The sequence below is a fragment of the Apis florea genome, unplaced genomic scaffold (assembly GCF_048593485.1).
Source record: "Apis florea isolate Af1SG1 unplaced genomic scaffold, ASM4859348v1 contig_3493_pilon, whole genome shotgun sequence".
In the NCBI taxonomy this organism is placed as follows: Eukaryota; Metazoa; Arthropoda; class Insecta; order Hymenoptera; family Apidae; genus Apis; species Apis florea.
Genome location: NW_028256772.1, coordinates 1,994,050 through 2,016,589, shown reverse-complemented (window position 1 = coordinate 2,016,589; position 22,540 = coordinate 1,994,050). Strand labels below are relative to the sequence as shown.

Genomic DNA, 22,540 nt, shown 5'->3' with positions numbered 1-22,540 from the left:
GTATTATCTTGCATATTTATAGGCATAACTTCAGATAATTGCCTCGATTTAAAGATAAAATCATCTATATGATGTTATATATGGATAAAATAAAGATGAAAGTTCTTATTTCAAAGTAATATATAAATATTTACACATATATACATTATTACAATTTAATCATTATTAAATCTACAATATATATTTTATTCTTTATTGATTTTTATTTTATTTTTATAATTTTAAATAATACTTATTATAATGTGTATCTTAAAAATCATTATTTTGAAAAAATTAAATTTTAATTAAAATGTTGATAATATTCGATCTGTAATTATAACTTATTTTGAAAAAATAATAACAATATAAAATTAATAACAAATTAAAGAAAAATTATTTAATCATAATTATTTAAAATTATTTAAATTAAATATTGTTAATAAATTTATTTCGAGAATGAGATAAGATATTATAAAATATATAATTGTTTTTAATAAATAAAAGTTTGAATCTTTTTACTTTAGTAGGACATATTTTGGATTTAGTATTAATTTAATTGTTTTTTGTTAATTCTTAATGCAATATATTTTCACTATTATTAATAATTATTTAAATTAATTTTTAAATCACAAACAAATATATAACCTTACACATAATGACTTGCAGCATGCCTGATATAACTTTGTTAGACAAAACTCTAGATTTTCAGTCTGATATACTTTCAAACAAAAAAAAATTTTAAAAAAAGTATTACGTATTCCGTAACGATCGCATTATGTTTTTTCTTAATTAGTTTTTTGTCTCTTTTATTTTAAATAAGAGCATGATGTCAGTCTCTGAAAATTTAATCTTATCTGACAACCTGTCTGATGCAATATCCACCATTTTAAATTACTTTTTTGCCTGTAAATGTTTCATTTTCTTGGTTATCTTTGTTTTAATTTGATTTGTACAATCTTATGCATGTCTATAAATATATACCAGTTAAAAATCAATTACATCAATTTGGATTTGAATTTAAATTATAATATAATTTGAATTTTTTTATTCAAAAGGTAATTTGAACTTGATACGTTTTAGTATTTCTATCATTCAATTGTATTAAATGAAAATCTAACACGATGACATATGACTCGCAAAAATTTTTTTTAAAAATTTACAATTTTGTATGCAAATAATTTTGAATCACTAAATTTCGATCACTAAAATGAATATTTTCAGATTCACATTAAAATCTATAAAAATACACAAAGAAAATAAAAGAAATTTTAATATCTTTTTTAAAATTTAATCACAAAAAGTGAATTTAGAAAGCAGTGTTACCACATGTATTTAATTATATATAATTTAAGTAAAAATAAAATTATATTATTACAACAGTTATATTTTATATAAATATATTATTATATGATGCACAAATAACTTCTGAAAACGTTAATTATATTTATTAATATTTTAATTTTTAAAATAGTAATTTCTTTTAATGTGAGATAAATTTATCTACATTCACATTTTTAATCAGTGATAGTAAATGACAGTTGGCTATGTGTCATCAAAACATGTTCTTTATTTTTAGATTAACAATTTATACTTACGTTTAAATTTTTGTATTAAAATTTAATAATTTAATCGTTTTTATATTTTAACATTTTTATATATAATAATAATGTGTTATATTAATAAATTGTAAAATATAAATATTTTACATAACCAAAATCGTTTTTTCGCAATTATTATTTTATATTTTCGTAAAAATTATGTATGTTATTATTAATAGTGCAGAAAAAAAAACTTATATTTGTTTTTAAATATCCAAAAATATTTATCTTTATATATTTAAATATTTGTTATTATCATAAACGTGAATCATCGATATAAAGATTATCATTATCAGTACATATTTGCACAATAATCTAATGATAGGAAAATATAATTCCATTATTATGAATATAAATATTATTTTATAGAAAAGTTAAACTGTTTTGTTATTAAAGTGTTAAAATGCCAAGCTCATACTTATATGCTATAAATAATGAGGGACGCGTATTTGGATTGTCAACATCTGGGAATATGTGGAGAGAATTCATGTATTTAGGTCTTGAGTTTAAACAATTATCAGCAGTACCACATTTCATGTGGGCTATAGGTGGTGATCGTCAAGTTTATGTACATGTACATGGTTTAGATGTACCTATAAGAATCAAGGAAGAAATATATGAAAACGAAGTATGTTTAAAATATATTTGAAAATGATTATAATAATAGTTATTTATATATGTAACTTTTATACAGATTTTAAGAAAACATAATATTTATAGCGTTGGCTTCCTTTAGAAGGATTTAGTGGAAGATTATTACCTACAGATAGATATAATTTTTCTGATCAAGATGGTACAGTTGATCGTAGCAGAGATAAAGTAAAATTACCATCTATGGCTTGGCAATGGGAAGGTGATTGGCAAATAGAAACTACATTGGATGGTCAACCATTAGATCATGATGTAAATACAATAAAATTTTTGTTATAGCAATTAAACTATTTATAATTAATCTATTATTTTTTCTTAAAATATTTCATTAAAAAATATTTTATTCATTTAAAATTTTTTTATTATTTTATATTTCTTAATTTTTTTTTAATTTATTAATTTTTATATTAATAACAGCAATTACATGTGGTTGTAGTTATCAATGAGTTAATAATGGATTAATTCATTTTTCAGTTCATCTTTGTTACATTTTTTATGACTTTCTGTTTATATGTAGATTTGTTATCAGTTGTCAACATCGAAACAAAGTGTTATGATCACAGAGAATCTGATATTTTGGTAGGGATGGACATATGCAGTTGATTTTCCAGCTACATATACAACAAAAAAACAATGGAAATCTTGTGTTAGAAGAAGGAAATGGGTTCGATATAGGAGATATAGTGCTATGAATTCATGGTGTGCTATTGCACCCCTTCATAAAGATGCAACTAAAGTAAGTTTCTAAATTTTTAAACTGAATGATTTTCAAAAACATTTAAAAAATTTATTAATATTTATTAACGTTATTTATTTTTAGGAACCTTTTATTGATATATCTGTGGGTGGAAATCAAATACCTGGTGGTAATCCCGGATGTTTAATAGTTTGGGCAGTAACTGCTCATGGCAGGGTATAATATTTAAAAAAATATTTTTAATTCTCTTAAAAAATATTATAATTTGTATTAATTAAATATTGTAATTTATAATAATATTGTATTTATAATTTTTATTTATAACTGTAATGTTATAATTTATTTCAATTTATACTTTTATTTTATATGTTATATATCTAATAATAATCTATTTACAGGTAATGTTTCGTGTTGGAACTAGTACCACTTGCCCTGAAGGTCAAAGATGGAGTACTATAAAATTAGCAAATGGATATGAAGTGTGTCAAATCACTGTTGGAATGACTGGTCTTGTGTGGGCTGTGTTAATGATTGGTAAAGCAATTGTGCGTACAGGTGTGACTAGAGAATATCCAATGGGTATGTAAATTATATTAAATAATATATATTTTTGTATATATATATATATAATATATATATAATATATATATATTGAATATATATTATTATATTTATATCATATATGTATAGGTGAAGATTGGGTAGAAGTTGATCCTCCACAAAAAGATTTAAAATTAGTACAAGTTAGTATAGGTACAGATGCTGTATGGGCTATAACACAAGATGGAGGAGTTTGGTTTAGAAAAGGTATTAAAGGTGAAATGAGTGGAGTTTGTGAACAAATGGCTGTTGGAACTGGATGGGTGGAAATGTTAAGTAAAATGTCATTGGTATCTGTTGCTCCAAATGATCAGGTAACTTATAATAAAAAAGAATTTGTTTAAAAGAATATTTTTCTTAAATAAATAATTTTTAATTTATCAATTTTTAATTTATTAAGTAATAAGTATTTAATTTACTTAATTTGTTTAATATCTCTACAGGTTTGGGCCATAGGCCATGAAGATAGATGTTTATATTATCGCACTGGTATTACACAATCAGAATTAACGGGTAAAAAATGGAGATTAATAAATGCACCTCTTCAACTTAGTCGAGCAAGTAGTAACGCTAGTTTATCTTCGAGTAATAGACATAGTATGTGTGGTACCCCACAACAACAAAGACATCAAAGTTGGGGATCATTGGTATTTATTTTACATAAATTTTAAATATTACAGGTATTTAATTAAAATATATTTTTTATTATTTTAAAAATATAATATTTATAGAATCGACCACATAGTACTAGTGAAGGTACTACATTGATTAGAGAATGGGAAGAACAATCTCGTTCTGCACCAACACCAACATCATTAAAATTGTGGCAACGTGTAAATGATGGTACTTCTACAAAGAATTCTACACAGCAAACATCTTTCCAGGATATATATTTAAATGAAGATAAAAAACGGTAAATTAATAATTATTTTTTATTGTAATATAATAATATTATCCTTTTCTTAATTAATAAAATTGTAGATCAGCAAATTCATTAGATATGAACGATTTAACCGAAGCTAGCGTTGCTAATATAACTATATCGAATGAATCATTGACTAAAACTGGAGAATCTATAGTAATATCTGGAAAAGGAATGGGCAATGTTGTTAAGGTTAATAAATAATTGAATTATATGCATTTATATGTAATCATTTTTATTGAAATTAAGAAATTTAAAATTAATATAGATAAATCCAGCTGCATGGAGTCCTGTTCATTCAGTTGGCTCTATGGTAGGTGTTGAAGCTCATCCTGAGACAGATGGAAGTATTTTCGATCCTGACTTAACTAGTGATTCAGGTGTTTATGGAGAAGATGAAAGCTCTGGGGCAATGTATTGGGCTGAATGTGATACCTCTTGGTATAAAGTAGAAGCTGGAGCATGTTTTATTGATTCATCTAATCCTCCAAAATGGTAATTAATATTGTAAATATTATCTATTTAAATTATTTATATATATAATTTAATTATTTACATATTTAAATTTACAGGATTGCAGATTCAAATGGTGCAAGTCATGGGGATATAGCAGAGACATGGAGAATATATATTTTAGAGGAATTAAAAAAAAGATTACAAAAAATACAATATGATCCATCAATATACGAAAAAGTAGTTGAAAAGTAAGATTTTAATAAATATATAAAATTTTGTAAAAAAGTTGATAATGTTATTTATTTTATTTTTATTTATAATAATTTATTACAGATCATCTTGGGTAAAAAATGGTAATGCAAAATGCAAAGTTAAGGGTGGTACTTCATATGAAGATTGTGTTATTGAATTAGAATGGATAAGTAGTAATAGTGGTTCTTTAGATTCAGGAATTGTAACTATTTTAAATTCAGATGGAGCAACAACAATTGTAAGTTAAACAATTTTTTTTCGGAATATTTCAACGAACTTTTAATCAATTTTTTTTACAGATGCAATTTCCTGTTTCTGAAATTATGTGTGTAGTTTGCTGTAGTGAACCAGGTAATCCACGAATAGCGATTCATACTCCTCGAATGCCACGTTCTAAAGTTCTTAGATTGCAATTTTTTAGCGATACTGAAATGGAAGATTGGTTAGCACATTTAACATCAGGTATATAAACTTAATACTTATATTTAATATATGTATAATATACAAAAATAAATGATTTTTTATATTTTTTATAGTTTCTTGTCAAATGAATAATGTTTATGGAAAACCTGGTCCTAATACGATATGGGCTACTACTGCATTAGGAGATGTGTATGTATATGATCCTGCTATTATAGAAGTAAGTTAATACATATCTCATTTAATATATATATATAAAATTTAAGCTATGAAATTTTATGCTTTATATACATATAATAGGAAAATCAGTTTACTAATGGTGCTTATGTGCAAGAATTAGATGTTGTTGGAAAAGAATTACCTTTTGAATGTGTTTTGCAAAATGGTTTTGGATATGGTAGTTCTTTAAAAATTACTGTTTGTATTCATGATGATGCTGATAGGTAAAGAATAATTTAAGATAATTCTAAAAAATATTTTGAAAATTTAAATGAAAAAATATTTTCCAAAACATTTTCACATTTTTTAGGTTATCATTCAATTTTGTCTGTTATTCAACAATGTCTTTAAAACAAAAATCTATAATGGATTGTCATGATGTAGCATTACATTTTAATCCAAGATTAAAAGAAAATATTATTGTGCGAAATACATATCAAAATGGCCAATGGGGCGATGAAGAAAGAAATGGAGATATACTGTTAAAACCTGGTTCTAACTTCACATTAAATATTATATGTGAAACTCGAGGATATAAAATCTATATCGATGATAAGGAATTTACTTTTTATAGCCACAGAATATTACCACAAAGTATTACTCATTTACGGATTAAAGGATTGATGACATTATGCAGCATATCATATAAATCTACATCTGTATGTAATAATCTCGATATTGATATTAGAACTACTTTTATGTAATTTAATTATAATGTAGTAAAATTTCATGTAGATAATTATTGATCCAATTACAATGTTTTGGAGACAAATGGGTGGACATTTGAAAAAGGTTGAAACTTGTTCTCTTGGTGTAACATGGGGAATAGGATATGATAATATTGCATGGGTATATACTGGTGGTTGGGGTGGTTTATTCCTGAAAGGTCGTTTTCTATAATAAAAAAATTTATACTAAAAAAAATTAATTTATGAATTTAATCTTATAATTTTAATCTTATTGATTTATATAGGATTAGATAGTAGTACGGGAATAAATACTATGGTAGATACTCATAATTATTATGTGTATGAAAATCAACGTTGGAATCCAGTAACTGGATATACTTCTCATGGTCTTCCAACAGATCGTTATATGTGGAGTGATGCATCTGGACGTCATAAACGTACTCGAGAACATACTAAATTATTATCGATGCAATGGCATTGGGTAAGAATATATAATAACATATTTAAATTTTAATATTTAAATTTCTTTTATCTAAATTCTAATGATCAATTTTAGTACTCTTATTTACTACTCTATTTTAAGTTTGGCATATTATATTTTCCTTCCTTATTTTGATTAAATTTATTTTCTTTTTTATTTTTTTTCGAAAACTCAAAATAGAGTACAAAATCACAAATTTTATTATATAAGAATTATTATGCAAGAATATTCTTTATTAGAATTCTTTATTAAATTCTTTATTAGAATATGATTTATATTCTTTATAGAATTCTTTATAGATATTCTTTATAGAATATAATTTATTTTATGTAGAAAATACAATAAAATATTAATTGTATTTTTTATAAGATTCAAATAATAAAATTTAAATATTTTATTTTATAATAGGTGTCAGATTGGATAGTAGATTTTCATACCCCTGGAGGTGTTGATAGAGATGGTTGGCAATATGCTACAGATTTTCGTTCTCAATATCATGGTAAAAAACAATTTACTGATTATGTTAGAAGAAGACGATGGTTTCGAAGGTGTCAATTAACAACTAGCGGACCTTGGCAAGAATTAGGAAATACAAAATTGATTGATGTTTCTTTATATGTAATATATATATATATTTTATTAAAAAATATATATAAAATAATACTAATAATAATTTTTAAATTTAATTTTTAGGCAACTGACAAACCTGGTTCAGATATTCCTGTTTATATATGGGCAGTTGCCTCTAATGGTGAAGCTTTATTTAGAAGAGGTGTTTCAGAATCATGTCCAATGGTATATAATAATTATTTATAATAATTAATCAAACTATAAATATCTGTTTAAGCTGTAAATAAAATTAATATTTATTTATAGGGAGTTTCATGGGAGCATATACCAAGTGATCAAGCTTTAGTAGGTATTTCATGTGGTCCCTGCGGGCAAGTTTGGTCTGTTGGAAAGAATGGTTCCTCTTATTGGAGATTAGGTATTACTTCTGTAAAACCAACAGGTATAAATATTATAACAGCATAAATAAATTTTTAAAATTATTAAAATTCTTTCTAATTACTATATTATAATTTTAGGAATACAATGGCAGAATGTTGAACCACCAGCAGGTGCTCATTTAAAACAAATTTCTGTTGGAAAAAACGAGGTGTGGGCCTTAGATACAACAGGTAGATTACACGTACGACGCGATGTACAGGTGAATGTTTTTCCAGAGGGAACATATTGGCAAACGCTTCCTGTGATGCCAAATGATCCTATACATATAGGTATATTTCATTCAATTTATGTATTAAATAGATTATTGGTTAGTTTAATTTTTATTAATTATATAAAATTGAATAACAAATAATATATTTTTTATTATAACGATTTATGTAATTTTATTAAGAAAAGAAAATATTTAATTAAAAAAAATTATCAGAAAAAATGTACTAAATTTTTTTTTACAAAAATTCTAAAAAAAAATATATATAATATATATATAATATATATATATATAGTATATAAAATATATGATACAATCTTAAATTAGAATTTATTATAAATTTATTAGTTTATAAATATATTTTTTGATTTTATATTCACAAATATTATTGTTCATTTAATATAATAATTTATTTTATATATTTAATATACCAATTAATTTATTAATAAAATATTATATTTTATATTTATTTTTTTATATTTTTTTATATTTTATAATATATTTTATTTACGATATAATTTAAACTATGAACATTGTTTATATATTTCAGATATGTCCGTTGCAAATGCAAAACAAGGTTTTCGACACGTTGCTGTTGCAAGAGAACAAGGCCAAGTTTGGGCAATTTCAGGTGCTGGTATACTTTGTCGTAGAATAGGTATTACTAATGACAATCCAGCTGGAACTGGTTGGGCAACTGGTATAGGGGTGAGTTGATTATTTGATAAATTATAAATAATGATAAATTATAAATATACCATTGTTTTGTGGAGTTAAAATTATTATCATATAAAATTAAATATTTACATCTATTATAAACAGGCAAATTGGCAGTATATAAGTGTGGGAAGTCTTATAAATAAAACTAAATGAAGAACTAATTTTTAAATGGAAAATTAATTATTAATGAGATATGCAAAATATTAGTATCTATAACACGTTAATATCTAAGAATACAATACTCTATCGTTTAATTTCTTTATATTTTTCAAATAAAAAAAATCAATGCATATGCGTATATGTAGCTATATTTATATATATGATATGGCTTAGCTGTTGCAGTTGACTTAATTTTATGATACAACAAGCTACTATGATATATTTCAAATAACAGAGATATTATTTTATCTAAAACGTACAAAGAACAATAATATGAAATTAATTGTTCGTATTACTTTCACTTATATTCTAATATATAAATAATACATATAAAAAAAATAATATTAATGAGATTATTTATACACGTCTCTCTCTATTAATATAGTTTTATTAAAATTTTATATCAAATGAAAGAAACATTCCAAATGTGTGCATTTAAATAAACAAATATAATTCGTAATTATACAGAGCATTAATATATTCACGAAATATTGTTAGACTCGATTTTTGAACTAAAATAAATCCAAAATTTTATATATAAAAATCATTTAAGGCTTATTTTTTAAATTATAAGCAATTTAAATTTACAGAATTGAAGATGAAATAAATTGACAATAGAATGTGATGATCTAAGAATCTAGTTTTATTTTATTTAAATTAATCTTTTTACGCTTTGTATAAAACAATACAATACAAATTTAAGGTGCCTATAATTTAATAAATAAGTTTCAGTCGACATTTTTGTATATCAATTTTTTTTTTTTGGCTTCTAGAATCGATTCTTTAAAAATATCCCGCAAATATATTAACACTCTGTACATATGTATAGTAAAAAATGTGACGTTATATATTAAATTATACGAAATGCCTTGTCTAGCTATAAATTATTTTGATTATTATAAAATAAGAAAATTGAACATTAAAAGAGACTGTTTATTCAAATATTTGAAAAATTGAAATTATATTAAAATAAATAATCTTTATATATATTTTTTTTTTACATTTTTTATTTATTACATATTTTATTCATATATAACAATTTATTAAAAATAGTTTATTTTAATAAGTTATTAAAAATTAACTTTCGTAAATATTAAAAAAATAAATCGTAAGTAATGAATCATAAATTAATATATATAATTGTATTAAAACAATGCTTCATTCTTCTTTTAAAAGACAATGTATTAAATGTTCCTGTATAAATAGATTTCATGTAGTGCCTCTAATACTATGATTTTATATTTATTCTTATTCTATGTATAAACTTATCAAAATATAAATTACATGAAAAAATTTTGAAATTATTATGGTTAAATATTATAAATTTTTATGTAATATATATGAATTTATAATTAGTAATTAAATTATAAATTTTTATTACGAATATTATTTCATTGTGAATTATTAATATTAAGTTTCATTATTGTATGTATGTAAGAATATATAAGTATATCATGTCAATGTTTATGCTGATATATAAATACAATTTATTGATAAACATATATGTATTATAATTTCTAATATATAATTAAATTATATTATATACATATATATAAAATAAATAAATATTATATGTATTTATTAATAAATTTAAAATTATTTATAAATATTTATAAATTAATTTATAAAAATTTATTAATAATCTTAAGTTTATTATGTATAAAATATATATATTCGTGAAATATTTTTGGTTTAATTGTAGAAAAATAAATTAAAATTAATATATAAAAATATTAGTTAAAACTTAATTACATTATATATTATTAAGCTAAATACAAATAGATTAAATTTTATCTCTTTCATGTCATTTATTTCGTTTCATCTAACACAAATTTAAATTGCTTATAATTAAATAAATAAATTAATCAAATAAACAAATCAACTAACATTTTTTTATACTTTTATATTTGTTTTCCAACTTCTTCAAAATTTGATTTTCCAAAGATAGAATATAATAATATTCTATATATACAGAATATTAGCTTTAAATGAAAAAATTTTATATTTTTATTTTTTTATATTATCTCTTTCATAGTTTTATCGTTATTCTTGAAATCGTTATTTTATATATAAATTATATATTCTTTAAAAATATGTGCTATAAAAGATAAAAATATATTACAAAATAATATTTTTAGAACCAAAAAATTTTCAATTTTTTTTTTATTTATTAAAAATAATTGAGATTAATATTTTATATAATAATTAATACGAAACAATGTATTTTATTTCCGTAATTATTTAAATAAATAATAGACATAATAAAACTTTTATATGAAATAGTTTACTATATAAAAAAGGAATACGTTTGACGTATATAAAAAGAAAATAAATTTTTTTACATAATTTTATATATTATACAATAGTTCAGATTTGTTTATTAGAATAATATTATGAATATTTATATAATATCTAATGCATTGATTTAAAAATGTGTAACAATGTATATTTGTCATTTGTCAAAAAGATACATTTTGAATTCAAAAAAATTCTATACTAAAAATTTTGTTCTAAAATAATATATAAAAAATAATTCGTATAATTAAAATATATTCTTTTTTTAATATTTTAAATCTATTAAAAAGATAAAATAACATCACGAATATTATTTTTTAAATTATCGTAGTAATCACATATGTAATATCTAAGATCTTTTTCATAGAGCAAATTTTTATTTAAATGTACAAAAAAATATCACGTAGCAAGAATGTTATTATTAGAATCTGGTTACAATTCTAACTTGGTCAGCATATTTTCGTTTTATCATTTCAGCTTCAATTTTATTTTTTTTTCCTTGTTCACTATGAGATATGCCATAAAAGAAATAAATAGTAAGACCTGTACAAAATATAGATATAATATATAATAAACTATAATGTTTTTGCTTTTTTCAAATATTATCAATATATATATATATATATACCAATAGCCATCCAAATAGAAAATCTGATCCAAGTGAAAGCATCTAATTGCAACATCAAATATAAGTTTATAAAAATACTGCAACATGGAAGAAGTGGGACTAATGGTACCTGTAAAATAATAAGTACAATTAAATATAAGATTTTTTTTTTATAACATATTTAAAAAAATTCTTTTTTTAAATATGCACCTTAAATGCTAGATCAATTTCATGAGCAGGTTGTCTTGCAATAATAATTATGATTAATAATAATATGTTTACAAGTACTATTAATATCACAGATTCTATTACATTCTTGCCAAATACTTCGGTATCAACGTAATTAATGAAAAATGCAGTAATAAATATAACGACACCTGTAAAAATAATAAGACAGATATAAAAAATAAGAGTAATGTTAATCATAGTTAAGATTTGTATATAATTTTTGTTATATAGATAATTTATATAAATATACATTACTTACATAAAATTGCAATACTGTATTTTGCAACTTTAATAGACATCTCAGTTACTTCTTTTTGATTCTGCAAATTGACAATTTGTTTTAAAATGTTGAGTGGTGTTAACTTATAACCATCTATTTGTGTAATAGACTGAGTATTTGACATACATTCTTTTCCTTGATATCTAAATAGTACATATAACAATTATATTGTATTTATTTATATGCTTAATAAATAAATAAATAAATATATATATATATATATATATATATATATATATATATATATATAAAAACTAGATATTACTGTGTCTTTACCTTAATATTAAAACGGATATTGCTACGATCGTATATGCTAATAACGTTCCAATAGACATCATGTCAATTAATTGTTGAAGATTAAAAATAAGTGTCATAATTCCCGTGAATAAACCAGAAACCACTGTACCGAAAATAGGTGTCATCGTTTTCGGATGTACGTTTGCAAGTCGTTTAAAAATTATCCCATCATTACCCATAGCATAAAGTATTCGAGGTAAGGGAAACATGGCTCCGAGCAAACTTGTACATAACGCAAATGCTGCACCGATATTGACAATCCATTTAACAGTAGGCCATCCAATTTTATCGAATACATATGGAAACGGTGCATCGGCATTCTAAATATGAAATATTTTTTAATAGCAGATATAATTAATTGTAATAAAAAGAAATCTTAAAAAGTATAATTCGTATATAAGCGTACTTGGTCATAATAAGGCCACATCATAGTTAATACAGTCGAAATACTAAAATAAGCCATTAAAATTATAATTAAAGAAACTACAATGGCTATAGGTATGTTGCGTTGAGGATTTTTAGCCTCTTCGCCAGTAGTTGCAACAGCGTCAAATCCTACGAAACCATAAAAACATTTTGCTGCCCCGACCATCACTCCGCTTATACCAAAGGGCATAAAACCTCCTGATCCTGCATGTTGTTGTTCTGATTGTGGTATATCATTTATCGATATTCCCCAATTAGCTGGATCAGCTAAAATTATTTTATATGTCAAAATAATTTACACGTTCAAGATCTTTTTTCATAAATATTTTTTTTTTTTCATAGATTATTTAATGTTAAAGAATCAGATAAATTATAATCAACAGGGCATCTTTAAAAATATTATGATAGGGATTACTTTTTTAATTACTTTAATTCGAATCATTAATATCATGTTTAAACGACAAATAGAAATTATTACCTTTAATAGATCCTGCAACTATGATTATTAAAATGGTCATCAAGTTTATTACAGTGAATATATTATTTAAAATTGACGATTCTTTCACGCCTATACTTAGCAATATTATGAGAAGTATTACTACAGTGAACGCGAAGAAGTCTGGATATTCTGATAAAAACGAAACGCTTATAGGCATTACAGAATGCAATGTTTTACTTATTACATTTCCTATCAAGGCATCCAAATAATTACTAAGTCCTCGGGCGACACTTGCTGTACCTAATAAAATTTTTAATATCGATAATAATTATTAATTTAATAATCAATGATTATATCAACAAATATTATTTTAATACAAATATAAAGATTATATTTTAATTTCTATTTTCTAACACGTTTTTATAAAATTAATACTTTTACAATAGGAATAAGTAATCTTTTATCTCACCTATTATATACTCCAAAATTAAATTCCATCCTATAATAAAGGCAATGAATTCTCCTACTGTTACATAACTGTAAACATATGCTGATCCTGCTTTCGGAACTCTGGAAGCAAATTCTGCATAACACATCCCTGTAAGTTAAAAATAATTGCCTCTCTTATAAAAAGCAAGATAATTAAAAATAAATTATCGAATTAATTATATTTTAGATTTTATTTAATTATCATTTGATAAAGAAATAAAATTTAAATCTTTTTTTTTAAATATAAATTTTTATCGAACATTATAATTGAAAAAAAAAAAATAAGATTTATTTTACTTATTAATGCATGTTTATGTCTTTTTGATAAAAATAAATTGTCAATACGGGCAATTCTAATTTACCGGCAAACGCGGAAGCGATAGCTGCAATGAGAAAAGAAATGCAGACGGCTGGACCAGCCGTCTCTTTGGCAATGCTACCAGCAAGGACATAAACACCAAGGCCAAGAGTCGAACCCACGCCAAGTGCTGTGAGATCGAATAAGCCTAAAACTCGAGCTAGTTCGCTTTTATCCTCAAGATTTTCATCTATCCGTCTTCGGGACAACGCCTTCCACAATCGGCTGGCCATATCGCCAAGCCTTTTTACTTATGTTTATTTTTCTTTTACCTGAAATTCAATATATCATTATTTTTCTTCCATTTTTTTTTTCATTCTCAACTTTACGTTACTCGATGAAAATTTGTTTTACATGTAACGAGGGATGATAAATTTGAATATGTTTTCCTTATGTTTTAAGTGGTAATTTTAAATTTCCAAAGTCATTCAAATAATTATAAATAATAATATAGCATTAGCGTTTAAAATATTGTACTTAGAGATATTCTTTGACCGCGAAAAAAACTGTTGCGTAAATTCCAAGTAAATTCCGGATTCCACATCTGAAATAGAAAAATATTTCTGCAAAAATATTTGCAAAGTAAAATAAAAAATCGAATTTTCCATTAATACCGTGGATTATTTTATATTTAAATAAGAAATTATAATATAACGATGATTATTATTTTATAAAGGTAAAAATATAATATAATAATATTTAATAATTACTGGTTGCTTAATTAGATATCTTTTCAATTAATGCTATGAATGATACGAAACCATTATTTCATTAAACAAATATTTATTAATTAAAACAGTTGTTATTTTTTTCTTTATCTTGTAATATATATAAGGTAATAATAAAAATATTTCCATTTTATTATGAATAAAAAGCAAAGATTATAATATCGTATTAATCGTTACATATATATAACATGAGATAAATTGATCGATTTTTGTAATTAAAATCCATTATTATTTTTTAATGATAAAGATAAAGAAGGTAATGATAAAGATTCGTATCTTTTCTAATTATATAGTATTGTTTAGTTCTTTTAATTTAATCTCTTCTTTTTTAAAAAATTAATTGATAACAAAATTATTAATTAATTTAAAATTATTAAGACGAAATTATTTAAATGTAAGACTCTATTAATAAATCTGAGTTTTATAATAATTAAATAATTTTATAAGATATAAATAATATAATCTGCGATAATTGATTAAATGCACGAACGTTTTTCTATAATATTCTTTATTTGAGACTTGATCTCAAATTAATATATTCTATTTTTCTACTTTATATATTTGTATATAATATTTGTATGTAATAGGCAACTACTTATTTGATAAAAATATTTATGTTTCGTAAAAAAAAATGTTGAAAGTTTTTAACTTGACACATTTCACTTTTTTTGCTATTTTTGTCTAATTATACACGTGTGCTTTTTTTTATTGTGTATAAAGAAAAAATAAAAATAAGAAATTTAATTTAAAACTAAAGAACTAAAAAAAAAAAGGATATTTAAATAGAAAAAAGTTTAAATAGAGTTTTCATCCTTATTTAAAAAATTAAGAAAATTATGATAAATTATTTTAAAAAATAAAGTTAAAGAGACTTTTATCGTTTAAGTATAAGAAGTCAATTCTTCGAATAGTTTCGGAATTTGAATTTTATTCAAAACAACAATTGAAAACAAATTTCCGAATAAGTAAACTTCTATGCGGATTATAAAACGATTAAAAAACAGAAACGTGTAATATTATAAAAGAAAAATGTTAAAACAAAAATCACTATGCTCGAAAAATCATCATAAAGCTAAGCTTGAATTTGTAAGAAATCATATGACAATAATTAGATATTTGAATAGAAAATAGCCGTTTTTAATTATGAAAAGAAATAACTTAAATAATATTATTTTATCATTGATTTGAGAAAAGAGAAAAAAAAATAATTTTATCACAACATGGAGAAGAAACATACTTAATGATTTGGGATGCCCTAAATTCCAATGGAGTTATCGATTTATAAATTATAAAAGATAAGATACCAAAAAATATCTTAAGATATTGAAAATCAGTAAAAATAAAGAAAATAATGAAGCATAACAATTAGATATTTCAACACGATAATACCGGCTATTATTAACGATATAATCAAATTAATTGAATTCTTAATATGATAAAATTAATTAATTATTAATATAAAAAACAGGAAATAAAATATAAATTGGCTGGCATTGTAATCAGATTTGAATGTCATTGAAAATATTTGAAAATATCTATCAAGACAAATTTAAATAAATAATTATCAATCTTTTTACTAGCAAGGTTTTGTAAGTGCTATAGAAGCTAAGTAGAAAAAAATATCATAATTTTATCTAGGCAGATTATATGAATCAATGCCAAGTCGTATTTTTCAAGTTATAAATAAAAAATAGTACGTACAAAGTATAAATAAAACATATATATAATGAAAATATTATTTTTTATGTTTTATGTTTTACTATGTGTTTACGCAAAACATTCATACATTTTTTTCTAGTAAAATATGAATTTTTTTTATACTAGATAAATAAGTAAAAATAAACAAAACAAATGTATATTATTTCATTAAATAGGGTTTGTTATTGCAGAAAAATAGAATATTAATTTGAAATTAAATTTGGAATAACATTGAAAGAACATTATATATTATGCATATAGATTAGATAAATTTTTTTTTTTATTATTATATAATCCATCGATTAACAGCTTATTGACAGCAAATTTAAAAAATATCGAAATGATAGATATATAGATCAATATTATAATTATATTATAATTATATTTATGAAATAAATGGTAAAGGTAATAATATGAAAATAACATATTTTATATTTTATTTTATAGTTGATATATATATTTATTCCTTTTTTGAAATAAATATGAATATTTAACTGAAATATGTATTAAATATATATTTATAAATTTTAACGCGAAATAATTGCAATTATGTTATATAATCACTAATAATTACCACTATCATTATAAAAAATAATGATTTATAATTTTTAAAATACCCGCCAAATTGAAAAAATTATCTAGTTTACTAGTTAGAATTGAAGTTGACGCGTCAATGAATGAATTTGCAACAATATTCATGGTTTATCACTGTTCACAATGATTGCAGTAGTATAGATAATAATCGAATGTTAATTGATGATGATGATAATCAATATCTTAATTTTAATGGTGATTGAGTTTCAATATTTTATTACCGATATAATTTATTTCATTCTTTATCATTTGAAAATTTCATTACATACATCGTTTAGACGTTATTTATACGCTACGCAGTCAATGCCATTATATCTTTGCATAACCATGTTTCTGCGAGTGACCATGCAACGAAAATTGCTTTCAACAGTCTTTATATATTTGAAAGATAGAAACAAAATAACGTTTACATAGCAAAGTATATTACGAACAGAAACAACGAAAAATTTATATCTTGTGGAAATATTACGAGATATATCATTAATTTATTAGTTTGATTTATTTTAATCAATTTGTAACATTATCTGATGTTTTAATATTTTTAATAATCTTAAAAAAATATTTATTTCGAAAAAACTATTTTATGAAAAATAGCGAAACAACTTATACTATTATAGTAACATTTCATAACATGATATAAAATTAATACATATATGCATTACGTAAATTACTAGAAATTTTCAATATACGATTTTTTCATATTATTACATTATTATATTGTCTATATATTTTGAAATATTCTAAGAATTATATACCAATAAGAATTCGTTTCGTGTATAACATAAACATGCATAAACTAGCATTTTTTTCTCTAGTAATGAAAATGTATAAACGATTAAAGTACTGTTATACATAAATATACATATAAATTTTTTAGGAGTTCCCAAGGTTCTTTGATCATTTATGTGTTTGTGAATCACCTTGATCTCTTTAAACGATGATCGTGATTGATAATTTAAAAAAAAAGAGAGGAACGTCCTCTCGTTGTTATGTATTTACAAGGAACATCTTGATTTCTATTTTTTTATCTTTCATTGTTTTAGAATTTTCCCAGCTAACAGTTGTAATTTTGTTTACTATATTTATAACACGTATGCTGGTAACTATGAGAACAATGTTGTTTGATTATTAACACTTCTCCATAATGATATGAGATATAATTATGACAAATATAATATATTTTTTGAATTTGTAAATATAAATATTGAAGAGAATCTGTTGATCGTTTATAATAACCTGTTTTGAAATATAAAATTTTATTTCTAATGAATAAGATAAATATCAAACATGGATTAATACCGTAATAAATAATATTGTAAATTTTTAACCGATTGCTTAATTTTTATTAACAACATTGAAGATTTTCATAAAGATAAAAGTTCTTAAATTATCTCAAAAACAGAAAATTGTTTAATATCGTTTTATTGATATTTCAGATAACGTCAAAAGTAATCGAGATATCATGCTGGCAAGAATCCTGCACAGCAGATGGATGATTTTTACAGAATCATTATAGATTATAAGATAAATTTCGTCAAGTATTTCGATATATCTATGTTCTATTTTTTTCTTCCTAGAAATATTCTTCGAATCATTATCATTTTATCATGATGCATGTTGACATGTATAAAACATTATTCAAACAAACATTATACGATATCGATTAGTTTCATCTGTGAATTTCATGATATACGGGCTGTGTTGTAATTGGTAATACAATTGGATAATGATTAAAAAATAAATCGAAAATAATAATGGGATAAAATTTTTTTACTTATGACTTTATTTTCGAATACAAAAGTTTTTAAATGTAATTAAAATTGGATAATTCCTAATTAGATAATACAATGAATTATATAATAAATGATTACTCTACACATGAAAATGAAGAAAAGAATAAAATTTTTATGTCTTAAGTCTTTGTTTTTCTTTTTTTGAAAACTAATTTTTATTATTACATTTTTTATTTATTTTCACATATAGAATAACTGCCCATCTGGAAATAGTCAATTTAATTGTGCTTGGAATTTTTTCGAACTTGTTTTATCAAAACAATGAAGAAATGAATTCTATATTTTCGATTTATTTTTTTTTTAAATCATCTATCTGTTTGTATTATCAGTTATAAGACACTCTTTGTATATATGTATTAAAATTTGCGGGTCTCAGGTGATATTGGCATAACTAGGATCCATAAACAAATGTATAGTCGATTCAATGTGACAAGGTTACAGTCTAATTAAGGCAAGGCATCGTGGCATCATGTCCCCATTACACGATCCCCCTCAGTGTAATGTCTTTATTTACAAATCATATGCGAGCCATTTAACAATTTCACCAATCAAGCCTGACACCATGTAAGGTCGAGGGATCTTAATCGCAGATTGAATCGCGATCATTGATAAATAATAATAATAGAATTGTTAAAGACTATGATTTTATAATGAGATACGATAAAAAAATCTTCAGAATTTTGAAAGGAAAAAAAAAAAAAAAAAAGGAAAGAAATAGAGATAATGCAAAGTAAAGGAAAAAAGTAAAAAATATGTGTGTGGCGGATCACGGATTGAAAAACATCTTTTTAAAAATAACATCACTAAAATTTCGTTAATTAAATCTGGCTGAATCCTGATTATTGAGTTTTATAATATTAATTTTTATAAAACTCAACAAGCAAAACAAATTTATGTCCATTGAATGCCTCGACGGAGTATTTCTTATACAAACATAATATTGAAGATTTTTATTAAAGAAATGCACAGTGGAAATGTAACATTTAAATAACACGGACAATTCAAATACACAATCATAGACAAGTGACATCGATTAATCAACAATTTAGATGACGATTCTTTGTGTATGAACTGTTTGTGTATGAACTGTTTGTATATCTTTGGCAAAGCTACGTTATATGTACACATCTATATCGGATACAAATTATGTATGTTCGATTTCTACACGTCGTGATCCTTAAAACAAGCTAACAATATTAAAATCCTAGTCAGGAATATTTTCATTTTAATCATTATAATGATAGAAAACAATATCGATGTAACAAAAAACATATAAAAATTTGAATGTGAACTGGATATGGTGAAAAAAAGAAACGATAATGTTTCAAATCTTGCAATTAATTACGGATAAGTATGTTAGAAATAATTCTTTTCTTGAAAGAAAATTGTTAGCATTATGTAATGCTAAGAAAAAAACCATTGGAATGATATTTCTCAATGCTAACCTCTTGCAAAATTCCTTTCAATGGATATATATCCTTAGATGTAGTATCGAATATTACACATTGCTACACGAATTGAAAATACTAATAAAAGAGAAAGGAGTTCTTTCCTTATTCATACATATAGAAAAGAAAATCACGCATGGCAAACACTATATGCATACGAATTACATACATATATTATAATACAATTCTAATTTTTTATAGATAATTTAATTTTAAGACATTAATTTAATTTAATTTAAAATAATCTAATCTAAAATAATTTAATCTTAAGTTTGATTGATGGATAATAAGTAAATAAATAATATCTTAAAAAATAAATTGATTGCATTAAAATGAATGATGATTAAAATGAAAAAAGTTAGAATAAAAAATTTACAAAATATATTTTATATTTTATTTTCTCTTTATTATATCGTTTTACTTAGTAAATTTAGAAAAAAATCTGCGAAAAATCTATGATTATGAATTAAAGAAAAACACATTACAAATCATTAATCAAATAAAATTGAATAAAAATCAGATTTTTTGTAATTGTATTTTTATAAAATTTTATAAATTAACCGATGATGTAATTTATTATTTGAATAATATTGTTAAAAAATATTAATTAATTTAAAAAATTCAAATAATTCGATTAAATATAATTTAACTATTTACAATATATTAATAATGACTTTTTTTAATAAAAATAAATATAATTCATGATATAATATTTCAATTTGAACAAATCATTTAGTTCAAACTATAATAATATATTTATATTATTCTAAAATTAATTTTAATTAAATAGTTCCAATTCATTTAAGTAGCTAAATTAATTTTTTAAATATTATTAAATATATAACATATTTCTGTTATTTTGTATTATAAAAAATTTAAATTAAAATAAAATAACATTCAAAAATATATTTTTTAAATTTATATTTAAATGTATCATTTATCGCTAAACTGTAATTTTCTCTTTTCTCATAAAATGTAAAATAAGATATGATAAAATTTTCATTCAGAAATGTTGCAAGAAAAAAAATTCTAAAATAAATAAGTTAAATAAACGTAAGTGAAAATTAATTTGTTGTGTTGATTACTTATAATGTTCTCTTCACACAAAAAGAAAAAAAAAATATAAATATAAGTAATATTGTAAAAGACAATAATTACACATTTTTATCTTTTATTTGTGTTGTATTTTACGATGTAAAAATACTTAATTACTTTTCAAACACGTGTCCATGTTTATCTTTATTAGAACATTAGGTCATATTAAACGTTAAAAAAAATTATAAAAATAAAAAAGAAATAAAAAAAAATTATTAAATTCTTAAATGCAAATGAATAATATGAAATAAAAATATTTGAAATAAGTATTTGTAATAATACTTGTAATTATAGAATGTCTTATAATTGAAGAATTATACAAATCGCAAGACAATAAAAAGTAGATTTTAAATATATACTAATATTTATATATACATTATACGTATATATTAATATAAAATTTATTTAAAAAAAAATAATAAATGAATATTTGTTGCATTTGCAAAAAAAAAAATTATTCTTACCTGATCTCGAAGATCGTATTGAGAAGGAAACTAGATGTGTAGAAAATTTCTCACATATAAAGTCACTTTGACCGGGTAAGATAAATATATGTAATTGAATCGGAAGTGGGTCGACACTGTGAAACCGGTCGCGCCGGAGGACGGTCGCAAACTAATAATGTGCTCTAATATCATGATGTTCGTTTCCACCTGTCCGCTTACTAATAAACCACGATTACCCCCCACTAAAAGCTACTCTT

The 22,540-nt window shown here is 22.5% G+C and overlaps 2 protein-coding genes and 1 long non-coding RNA gene across 7 annotated transcripts; 2 read left to right on the top strand and 1 right to left on the bottom strand.

Moving 5' to 3' along the window:
• The first annotated feature begins 898 nt into the window (after positions 1-898).
• Positions 899-10,562, top strand: Pex23 (tectonin beta-propeller repeat-containing peroxin 23). 3 transcript variants are annotated; one of them, XM_086912905.1, is made up of 25 exons: positions 899-1,034; positions 1,974-2,205; positions 2,298-2,480; positions 2,812-2,964; positions 3,049-3,141; positions 3,324-3,504; positions 3,616-3,839; positions 3,969-4,172; positions 4,257-4,438; positions 4,507-4,639; positions 4,716-4,942; positions 5,020-5,151; positions 5,237-5,393; positions 5,455-5,617; positions 5,692-5,795; positions 5,876-6,018; positions 6,105-6,453; positions 6,530-6,680; positions 6,768-6,964; positions 7,373-7,582; positions 7,658-7,759; positions 7,841-7,976; positions 8,053-8,244; positions 8,734-8,891; positions 9,006-10,562. In XM_086912905.1, exons 2-25 carry the CDS (start codon positions 1,981-1,983, stop codon positions 9,054-9,056), a joined length of 4,050 nt encoding a protein of 1,349 aa, XP_086769031.1. In that variant the 5' UTR covers positions 899-1,034; positions 1,974-1,980; the 3' UTR covers positions 9,057-10,562. The 3 variants fall into 3 exon arrangements, with proteins under 3 accessions (XP_086769031.1, XP_086769030.1, XP_086769032.1); XM_086912904.1 differs by having other exon boundaries at positions 901-1,034; positions 1,947-2,205; XM_086912906.1 differs by lacking the exon at positions 899-1,034 and having other exon boundaries at positions 1,301-2,205; positions 2,272-2,480.
• A 1,152-nt stretch (positions 10,563-11,714) lies between these two features.
• slif (cationic amino acid transporter slimfast) lies at positions 11,715-22,475 on the bottom strand. Of its 3 annotated transcripts, none has more exons than XM_012486254.3 (11): positions 22,302-22,475; positions 14,836-15,025; positions 14,486-14,753; positions 14,104-14,232; positions 13,674-13,934; positions 13,176-13,462; positions 12,749-13,089; positions 12,452-12,615; positions 12,175-12,341; positions 11,986-12,094; positions 11,715-11,900 (listed from the first exon to the last, which is right to left on the bottom strand). In XM_012486254.3, the coding sequence occupies exons 3-11, from the start codon at positions 14,712-14,714 to the stop codon at positions 11,779-11,781; spliced, it is 1,809 nt and encodes a 602-aa protein (XP_012341708.3). In that variant the 5' UTR covers positions 14,715-14,753; positions 14,836-15,025; positions 22,302-22,475; the 3' UTR covers positions 11,715-11,778. The 3 variants fall into 3 exon arrangements, with proteins under 3 accessions (XP_012341708.3, XP_086769038.1, XP_086769037.1); XM_086912912.1 differs by having other exon boundaries at positions 14,959-15,025; positions 22,302-22,454; XM_086912911.1 differs by lacking the exon at positions 14,836-15,025 and having other exon boundaries at positions 22,302-22,456.
• LOC147656913 (uncharacterized) lies at positions 17,465-21,060 on the top strand. The gene is made up of 2 exons (XR_015293515.1): positions 17,465-17,696; positions 18,938-21,060. It is a non-coding gene; the product is annotated as an uncharacterized LOC147656913 (long non-coding RNA).
• Positions 22,476-22,540: the final 65 nt, after the last annotated feature.